Genomic DNA, 10546 nt, shown 5'->3' with positions numbered 1-10546 from the left:
AAAGAGGAACTGTATGTTTATATGGGTAACCAGAAAATCCAATTAAATTAGTGAGGATTGTTTTAATTTTTTTTGGAAAGATCATAAACCTGCCTGATTAACACAAGAAAATATGTGTAATTAGTGGGTGTCAGGGGAAAACATTCCCTGGGAGCAGGTTATCTCATAGCTTTCTATTACAGGGCTTCCTCTGGCTTCCTCTGAAGCATCTGGAACTGGCCAGTGGATAATGGGCTAGATGGACTGCAGGTCTGACCCAGTCAGGGAATGCCTGTCTTCTTATATGTGGTGTAAATCCAATATTAAGTTTTTTTGCTGATCTTCCTTGAGCTCCTGGGACTCTCTAGAATTGCTCTGGGAGCAGAAAGATTGATTCATAGAATCATAGAATCATAGAATATCAGGGTTGGAAAGGATCTCAGGAGGTCATCTAGTCCAACCCCCTGCTCAAAGCAGGACCAATCCCCAATTAAATCATCCCAGCCAGGGCTTTGCCAAACCTGACCTTAAAAACTGATTGTTAAATATCATCTAGTTTCCTGTTGTTTTTCCTTTCAGGAGGAAAGGTTCAAAACTACTCGGACCTCCCAGTACATTATGTCAGCTGTCAATGACACCAAATTCAGCTCTGAAGTGTTCTTTCTCACTGTGATACATGGGCAGGAAGACGTCTATCTCTGGATATCTGTCCCCTTCTGCTTAATGTATGTTATTTCTATAGTAGGAAACTCAGTCATTCTTTTCATTATAAAAAGAGATCCAAGTCTCCACGAGCCCATGTACATTTTCCTTTCCATGTTGGCCGTCACAGACCTTGGCTTATCGATAGCCACCATGCCAACAACATTGGGCATATTCTTTCTTAACTCTAGGGAGATCAGCCTCGATGCCTGTTTTGCCCAGCTGTTCTTCATCCACTCTCTTACTTTCATTGAGTCCTCGGTGCTGTTGCTGATGGCTTTTGACCGCTTTGTTGCAATCTCCAACCCACTGAGATACGCTTCCATCTTAACCCTGCCGAGAATAACCAAGATGGGGCTCGTGTTTGTGCTAAGAGGGGTGGCTGTAGTATTCCCACTGCCCTTTCTCCTGAAACGGTTCCGATATTGTCAAGCCAATGTCCTCTCCCATTCCTACTGCCTGCACCAAGAGGTCATGAAGATGGCTTGTTCGGATATCAGAGTCAACAGCATCTATGGCTTGTTTGTCACAGTCTCCACAGTGACATTGGACTTGCTGCTCATCCTCCTATCTTATGTGATGATTCTGAAAACAGTGCTGAATATTGCCTCCCATGCGGAGAGCGTCAGGGCACTGAGCACTTGTGTCTCCCACCTCTCTGCTGTCCTCCTCTTCTACATATCAGGGATTGGTTTGTCCATAGTACAGAGATTCGGGAATAGCTCTTCTCCCTTGCTTCAGATTCTCATGGGCTACATCTACCTTCTGGTCCCACCTATGATGAACCCAATTGTGTACAGCGTGAAAAGCAAGCACCTCCGTGCAAGGATAATCAGGGCATTCAAAAAGTGAAGGGTCAGTTCATCAGCTGGCTCCAGCGCTAGTGAAACAAGAGATGAAAAACAAGGGCCATGGCCACCTATTCCATCCTGGACCTTTACATCTGAGAAGACATGAGCTACTGATCTTCACTGTGTAGAGAGATGTTCAGACAGGGTCTAAGGCCTGGAGCAGTGGGACAGGGCCTGGTGAGGGAGGAGAGCACACTGAGTGAAAGAGACCAAGGCGGCAGCAGGATTTACAAAGTGACTGTGTTCGTGGAGAGCCAGGGGACTGGTTGCATGTTGGCCCATAAATATCCTGAATCAGTGGCTGCTCTGAACTCAGAATTCCTGTCGATACATTCAATAAAGAGAAGGGATGTGGGTGTTGTTTCCCATTACACCTGGCCTGTCAATATCCCATTGTCTTCGGTTAAACATCCATGGGCCACAAAAAAAGCTGCAGAGCTATTCTGTAGTCGCAGTCCTGGTGCTCCCTGAGCCCTCTGGGTGCTGTGTAATCCATAAGCGCTGCACCAACTATGGACAGGGGCTATAGAAAGGGAATGGTCACCCATCCTTCCCCTACGTCCTCAGCCAGGTGATTGTGATTGAGTCGTGCCAGACACATGATTAATGGAGGAGCCCCAGGAGCAGCTATTCAGGCACCTTCCCCCTCTCCCGCTAGCCCCGTTGATGGCTCTGCACACCACACATGTGCTGAGCCCCCTTCTCATTGAGGCAGAGCAGAGCTATGTGTGTGAGTGAGGGTCTGACAGACAGAAGCCCTGGAAAGAGACTCAGCCCAGATTTCCTTCTCCTGCCATCCATTTGTGCTGGAATGAAAATGGTTGGAAATATTCCTCAACTACCCCGCAGAGGCATGTCTAGCTCAAATCCCAGCCCAGCCCATTCAGTCTAGAGTGACCATCTTTTCAAAAAGCAAAAGAGGGACACGTGCAGGAGCACCGTCCCCACTGCCTCTCTCTTTCAGGCCTCATCCCCTACTCTTCCTATTCCTATGAGGCCCCCCTCCCTCTGCCCCATATCTTCCCCCAAGACCCCACCCCTTGGTCCCCCTCACTGGTGAAGGCTCCGCACCCTCTCCAGACCAGAAGCCAGAGCTGGGCCATGGTGCGAGTTGCCCAAGGATCCAGAGCACTCTGAGGAGACCCAAACCCTCCACATGCCCTTGGCGGTTCACTGTAGGACCCAAGAAAAGCCCCCAGCCTGTGTCCCCGACCCCCAGAACTTAAAATCCAGGAAAGGTGGAGAGTCCGGAGCTCCCCACATGGGCTTGGGATCCCTGAGCAGCTCTTACCACAGACTAGCTCCGACATGGCTGGGGGCTGGAGCCTCAGGGGAAGGGGAAGGGGAGGAACAAGGGGCAGGGCCTTTAGGGAAGAAGTGGGGTAGGAGGAGGGCCTCAGGGGAAGAGATGGAGTAGTGGGTGTGGCAAACCTGAACTGATGCAGACCCCAGAAAGCAGGAGCTCCTGAGTAAAGGAGGGTAGAAGTGGCTGTGTTTTGGAGGAGACTGAATTAATGTGACCCCACAAAGTGATCTCTTAAGTATTCCAGGCTGAGAGTAAGTCAATACAAGGACCTTAAAGGGAAGGGCAGGGTTCCTGTAGGGCTACCTCAGTCCCCAAGGGGGCACTCTGGGGTGATACCCATCTGCAAGGACTTGGCCGGAGTGTCCTGTGCTCTTGGAAGCGTTTACCGCTAGGCAGAGGTCAGCCCAATCCTCAGGCTACTCTGCTGATGCGGGGGGAGAACTGGCCAGTGAATCAATCCCTGTAACTGTCTCTTTGCCATCCCCTCTCTCTGAAGCACCGGCGCGGAGCTCTGGCGGTGCAGCAGAGAATCCAGCCAGGCCAGTCACAGCTCAGATGGCTCGAAGGCTGGTCCTGTGGTCCGGGCACTGCTCTCCGACAAAGGACTGCTGGGTTTGATTCCCTTTCCATGTGTGACCATGGGCAAGCCCTTGGCTGTCTCTGAGCCTCTGCACAGGTGGGAAATAGCCTCACAGCAGTGGCAGGAGGATAAAGACATTCCAGGTGCTCAGATACTCTGAGACCCTAAGCTCAGGGCGGTGTCAGGGTTCCACAGACCAACACCTCAGACATTTGTCTATTAAAGGGCTCTTACCACAGCCTCCTGTGACAGCTGGCTTCTGGGAAGCCCAGTGACTACAGCCCGTTGGTGTCTGTGGCAGATGTGGGGGTGCTCCATGGTGATAGTGAGGGGTAGGTAGTGGATTTCTGAGGAGAGTGCAGAATTGTCCCTGGGACGCCAGGGGTTTCAGCACAGTCACAGACCGGTGGTCTCAGCTATAGAGGCTGAATGGGTGTAACTGCCAAACAATTGAGCAATGGCCAAGGGGGCCTCATCTTAGATGGTGTGGCTGGGAGAAAGCAGTGTGAGGGTGAAGATCAGCTTTACACCTTGGCCCTGAAACATGGACACAGCTGATCACTACAGAGACTGGGCCCAGGCTCACACAGGGAGTCTTTGAGAGAAGGCTGCTTCACAAGAAAGGGCCTGTAGACTGTTTTGCCGTCCCTCCTTGTCAGTCTCTTCTCTGTTGCATACCTGTAAAGGTGAGCTCAAAAAGCAGGGAATAAGCTACACCTTGTGTTCCAGTCCTATGGCCAAGCAGAACAGTATGGCACCCAACAGATAGGTGGGCTATGACCTGCGCGCAGGACAGAGCAATTACGTCGTCTTTGAGCCCCAGGCCCTCAGCCAGAGTGGGGCAGTAACCAATGAGTGGGCTCAATCGTGCAATCAGGGCAAAGCGGCCAAGCAGTCCATGATCCCCAGGCCCAGTAAGGGCAGGACAGGAAAGCAATGGCTAGGCTCTGGCCTGTAATGAAGGCAGAGAGGCTACGTAGTTTAGTGGCCCAGGTAAGGGTGAGCACCAAAAAGTCTAGGGGCTGGAGAATGTGGCAGTGGGGCCCGAGGAGGGGGAGTTCTGCCACCCTCAGGGTGAGGTGGCAGGGGGGGATGTGGGCCTGCCCAACTCCACTGTGTCCCAGCTAAGGGCCCTGGGTCAGCGAGAATCCATCTGCAACACACTGTCCTTGTATCAGGCTACTTCCCAACCAGACAGTTGTCTGGTTTCCCTGGGCTGATTCCTGCTCTCCTACTCAGGTGTACCTGCGCCCATCATTTTGGGGAATGCTGGCCAATGCATAGGCGGCAACCCCAACAGTTCCTCAGCGTCTCAGTTGGCCGGCGGCCCAGGGAACTGTGGCCAGTCCTCAGGAGGAGGCCCCAGCAGCTCCTCTGCAGGTTCCAGCAGCAGGCAGGATATGTCTCTCTCCTGTGGTGGCTCCAGACCAACTGAGCTACAGGATGTGCCCCTGCTGGTTTGGCCCACCAGCGGGCTTGTTGTGGTTCCTACTTGTCACTCTCGGAGGGAGGCCATGCCTCCTCGTGACAGGGGCAAACAGAGGGGAAGATGCTCTCAGAGACAGAGGGAAACTAGGCTGGGCCCCAAGAGCTCCCTGGCTTCCCGAAAGAATGTAAGTTGGGCCAGTTCTGTTTCTCTATGTCCAGAGCAAAGCCTGTTTAACTTAGTTTGTAGTGATACATGAGACAGATGAGTGTAGATGTGTGACAGCTGCCTGTTATTTTAAAACTATTTTTTTAATGCTTTGTGCTGTTTGCTAATAAAACTACTTGTTTTAAGGAGGCTGGTGGTGACTGTGTGGCTCTGGTCAGATGAGCCGAAAGGAAGAGAGTGAGTCTGACCTCCTATATAGCACAAGCTGCAGAATTTCACTCTTTTACCCCCATACTGAGCCCAATGATTTGTGTATGAGTAGCGCATAACTTTTGTTCATCTAAAGGGTATCTTCCAGGAAGGCATCAGGTCTTGGGAGTCTATTGCACTGGTTCAGCACCCTCACTGTTAAAAATGTGTGCCTCATTTCCAAATTTAATTTGTCTGGCTTCAGTTTCCAGCCATTGCTTCTTGTTATAAAACTTTCCCTGCTAAATTAAAGAGCTAGCTGGTATTTTGTCCCTGTGAAAGTGCTTGTACACGGTTATCAAGTCAGCTCTCAATCTTCCCTACTTCTACTCACTACATCCAAGTTTATACAGCAAAGAGTAAGTTGGAAACAACAGAGGAGTAAGACCTGGGTGCATTAGACATTCCTAGGATGACTATGAGCCACTGATGTGATGCAGCTGTGAACAAGACAAATGACATCCTAGAATGTGTCAAGCAAAACAAGCAAAAAAAAAAAAAGAATTCAGAATGGAACAGTGCAGAGAAGGGCTCCTAGGATGGTCAGGGCAATGAGAGCCTGTTTTACGGGGAGACTGGATGAGCTTGGCTGGTTTAGCTTAACACAAGGCAGGCTGAGTGGGGATCAAATTGCTCTGTAAAGACATCGGTGGAGTAAACACTAGGGCGGGAGATGAGCTCCTGAAGCTAAAGGACAGTGTTGGCATAAGAACAAATGGGGAGAAACTCGCCAGGACTAAACTGAGGCTGGAAAGGAGAAGGAGGTTTCTGATCTGATGAGGGAGGTTCTGGGACAGCCTCCCAACAGGAGCATTTGCGGGCCAACCCAGCTGATTTTAGGATAGAGCTTGACAGGTGTTGCCGTTCTGCCAGGTGGAGCTGGCAGGATCCAAGGCCGAGCTCAATATCTAGTGGATCCTTTTCAACAATACAACACAGAAGCGGCTCAAGCCCCCACCCAGTAACCTTGGAAATTTGCACACCCACCCCAGGTGCCTCTGAGAGAAAATACTTCCCCACTCATAAGCACAGAGTCTGAGTATAGAAAAGAAACTTTTAATGAAAGGAGGGAAGTCACCCAACATTAATTAGGGAAAATGTCACAAGCAGGATTCATTAACATAAAGCTGTGAGCAGGACACCCACTCCAGAGTGAGTGGGGCAGTGTCTTTTGCCTCATGATCTTCTCATGATTGTCTCAAGTCCAAAATAGATTATGAAGAATTTCAAAGGGATCTCACAAAACTGGGTAAGTGGGCAAAAAACCAGCAGATGAAATTCTGTGTTGATAAGTGCAAAGCAGTACACATTGGAAAACATAATCCCACCTATACATATAATATGAGGGGGTCTAAATTATCTGTTACCACTCAAGAAAGAGATATTGGAGTCATTGTGGATAGTTCTCTGAAAATATGAACTCAGTGTTCATCAGCAGTCAAAAAAAAAAAGCAAACAGAATATTATGAACCATTAGGAAAGGCAAAGTTAATAACTGAAAAAAATATCATATTGCCTCTGTATAAACAAATGCTACACCCAGACCTTGAATACTTTGTGCAGTTCTGGTCACCCAATATATATATATTTTTATTAGAAGTGAACAAGTACAGAGAAGGACAACAGAAATGTTTGGGGGTATGGAACAGCTTCCATATGAGGAGGGATTAAAAAGACTCAAACTTTTCAGCTTGGAAAATAGCTGACTTAGGGGGGATATGATAGAGGTCTATAAAATCATGAGAGGTGTGGAGAAAGTGAATCAGGAAATGTTATTTACCCCTTCACAAAACATAACAACCAGGGATCACCCATGAAGTTAATGAGTAGCAGGTTTAATACAAACAAAAGGAAGTATTTCTTCATACAACACACAGTTAGCTTGTGGAACTCATTGCCAGGGGAATTTGTGAAGGCCAAAACTATAACTGGGTCCAAAAAGAATTAGGTAAGTTCATGGAGGATAGGTCCATCAATGGTTATTAGCCAAGATGGTCAGGGATGCAGCCTCATGTTGTGGGTGTCTCTAAATTCTGACTGCCAGAGGAAGGGAGGAGACATTTGACCTGTTCTGTTCCTTCCATCTGAAGCGGCTGCACTGATCACTATCAGAAGATAGTGTATAAGTAGGGGCATAGCGAGCAGATCGAGGGACGTGATCGTTCCCCTCTATTCGACATTGGTGAGGCCTCATCTGGAGTACTGTGTCCAGTTTTGGGCCCCACACTACAAGAAGGATGTGGATAAATTGGAGACAGTCCAGCGAAGGGCAACAAAAATGATTAGGGCTCTGGAACACATGACTTATGAGGAGAGGCTGAGGGAGCTGGGATTGTTTAGCCTGCAGAAGAGAAGAATGAGGGGGGATTTGATAGCTGCTTTCAACTACCTGAAAGGGGGTTCCAAAGAGGATGGCTCTAGACTGTTCTCAATGGTAGCAGATGACAGAACGAGGAGTAATGGTCTCAAGTTGCAGTGGGGGAGGTTTAGATTGGATATTAGGAAAAACTTTTTCACTAAGAGGGTGGTGAAACACTGGAATGCGTTACCTAGGGAGGTGGTAGAATCTCCTTCCTTAGAGGTTTTTAAGGTCAGGCTTGACAAAGCCCTGGCTGGGATGATTTAACTGGGAATTGGTCCTGCTTCGAGCAGGGGGTTGGACTAGATGACCTTCTGGGGTCCCTTCCAACCCTGATATTCTTTGATTCTATGATTCTATGATTCTATGATAGGACAGTGGGCTAGATGGACCATTGGTCTGAATCCATATGTCCATTCTTATGTTCTTATATTGTTCCACTGGTTGGTGGGCTTCTGCAGACAAGCCTTCTCCACAGGCTTCTCTGTTATAGAGCTGATGTAGCCAACCTAGGCGATGTCCGTGGTAAGGTGACCATACATCCCACTTTAGCCAGGACAATCCCCTATTTAAGCCCTGTTCCATCCGACATGACCTTTTTTTTTCCAAAAGGAGGCATTTGTGTTGTTGCTCTTGCTGACTTGATCAGTTATCAACAGCAAATCGGACAAATGCCTAATTCTCTCCAAAAAGTGGGGAAGGGGAGAGTAGAGAAATGTTTGGGGGAGGTGAGTGGAGATGCCAGCCCCTCGCAGGGGGTCAGTCAGACCCGGGGGGTGGGGAAGGCAGCATTCCAGCTGCAAGTGACAGCCTCCTGAAGAATGAGGGGATCCCTAATCAGTTCCAGCAATGGGCGATAGCGTCCCCGTGGGCGAGAGGCCTAGTGCAAGCATCTGGGGGTCTCCTGATTTCTCTTTGGGGAATATGATCACGCTAAGAGGCGGCTCAGAGTGGGAGGCTGATGCAGGGCTAGTGCTGCCAACTAGGGGTGTGGTCCTGCAGCACGACCGGGGCTGTTGGTTTGAGATAGAGCTGGGCTGGAAAACCGTACCCCCCTCAAAAAAAATTGTTGATCAAAACTAAAATGTTTCCTTTTCATCCATTTTTTGGGGTGTGTTTTCATAGAAAATGGATATTTTTTTCTCTGAAACTGCCATGACTTTGCCCACCTGCAGCTGCCTGGATCCCTGAGAGAAATTGGAGGCTTTTCATCTGCCTCTTCCTCATAATGTAAATGAAGGTTGCACTGACGGAATCTCTGGCTGTGCTCTGGGCATGGAAAGGTCAAAACCTCCCGACCAGTCTGTGGCTGTGGTATTGTGCCCCTCAGCTACTCTACCCAGCCTTCCCATCTCTGTGCAGCCCCCTCCACCCTGTACAATGCCTCTTCAGCAGTTCCTGCAGGCAGTGGCTGCTGTGACAGGCCCTGGTAGCACATCTCTGATGAACCTGTGCTAGCAGGGGGCTGGAGAGGCTCCTACCGCAGTTTGGGAGGCACAGAGATTGTGGGAGGGTGGGCCTTTCTACCAGTGGATCACTGAGATCTGTGCATAACTATGGGGATCCCTTGTTCCTGGGTCCCATTTTCATTCCTCATGGAGAAGGGAAGGGACTTGACCTCCTGGAATGATTCGGGGAAATTTTCATGTAAGGACACTTGTGGAATCTCACATCCCTGGCCTGCACCCTGGGTTTGTAATGCAGGAAAGGGGGATACTGGGGAGAAATCTGGTCACATTTTATTATTTATTATTATTATTATTATTATTATTATTATTACTTTATTATTATTATTGTGACATTGCACCCCATAATGCTTTATGGGAATATGCTTATGAATTTATATATGACATAACTGGAATATGTTTTATGCTTCATATGCCATGTAACATATCTCTGTAAAGGTTATGATCTACTGAATACATTCCTCCTATTTGTATGCATCTATCATTTTTGTACTTGACGTTATGAATATTAGCTGTGTACTTGTCTGATTTTAAGTAGGTCTTAGTAAGGCATTTTGTCTGCTTCTTTACAGAGGAATGTGCAAGTTAAGTGCCCAATCAAGAAACACTTAATGGACAATGGATCTTGGAAGGCTCCAATCCACATAAGAAGTCTACTGGAGCACATTCAAGGTAGCATGTGAACAATAGCTGCTGCCTGTAAAAACTGAGTTATGAATGGACGTGTGACTTGCCCATGTGACTCCAAAACTCCATCTTGGAGCTGGACTTTGCATAGGAGAGAGAAGGGGGTCTCCACCCACAAGAGAAGGTCTACTTAAGCCCCTGGGAGACCCCTCCATTTTGTCTTCAGCTGTCTCAAGAGATATCCTTGGGGGTGGTGAGGCTGCCTGAAAGAAACTAGAACAAAGGACAGTAATCACGGGGTGTGTGAGTGATTCCTGGACCCAGACTATAAGGAGACTAGTCTGTAAAAGGAAGCTTACTTGAACACTTCTGAGGGTGAGGTTTTATCTGTATTCACAAAAAGAAAAGGAGTACTTGGGGCACCTTAGAGACTAACCAATTTATTTGAGCATGAGCTTTCGTGAGCTACAGCTCACTTCATCGGATGCATACTGTGAAAACTGCAGAAGACATTATATACACAGAGACCATGAAACAATACCTCCTCCCACCCCACTCTCCTGCTGGTAATAGCTTATCTAAAGTGATCATCAAGTCGGGCCATTTCCAGCACAAATCCAGGTTTTCTCACCCTCTGCCCCCCCGCCACACAAACTCACTCTCCTGCTGGTAATAGCCCATCCAAAGTGACCAGTTTGGATGAGCTATTGCCAGCAGGAGAGTGAGTTTGTGTGTGGGGGGGGTGAGAAAACCTGGATTTGTGCTGGAAATGACCCACCTTGATTATCATACACATTTTAAAGAGAGTGGTCACTTTGGATGGGCTGTCACCA

At 48.4% G+C, this 10546-nt stretch overlaps 1 protein-coding gene across 1 annotated transcript; it reads left to right on the top strand.

The window, feature by feature from the left end:
* The first annotated feature begins 597 nt into the window (after nt 1-597).
* LOC140894879 (olfactory receptor 51G2-like) lies at nt 598-1533 on the top strand. The gene has a single exon (XM_073303743.1). The coding sequence runs from the start codon at nt 598-600 to the stop codon at nt 1531-1533; it is 936 nt and encodes a 311-aa protein (XP_073159844.1).
* Nucleotides 1534-10546: the final 9013 nt, after the last annotated feature.

The sequence above is a fragment of the Lepidochelys kempii genome, chromosome 1 (assembly GCF_965140265.1).
Source record: "Lepidochelys kempii isolate rLepKem1 chromosome 1, rLepKem1.hap2, whole genome shotgun sequence".
NCBI lineage: Eukaryota > Metazoa > Chordata > Testudines > Cheloniidae > Lepidochelys > Lepidochelys kempii.
The sequence above is the reverse complement of the archived record's forward strand: the minus strand, read 5'-3'. Positions and strand labels throughout refer to the sequence as shown.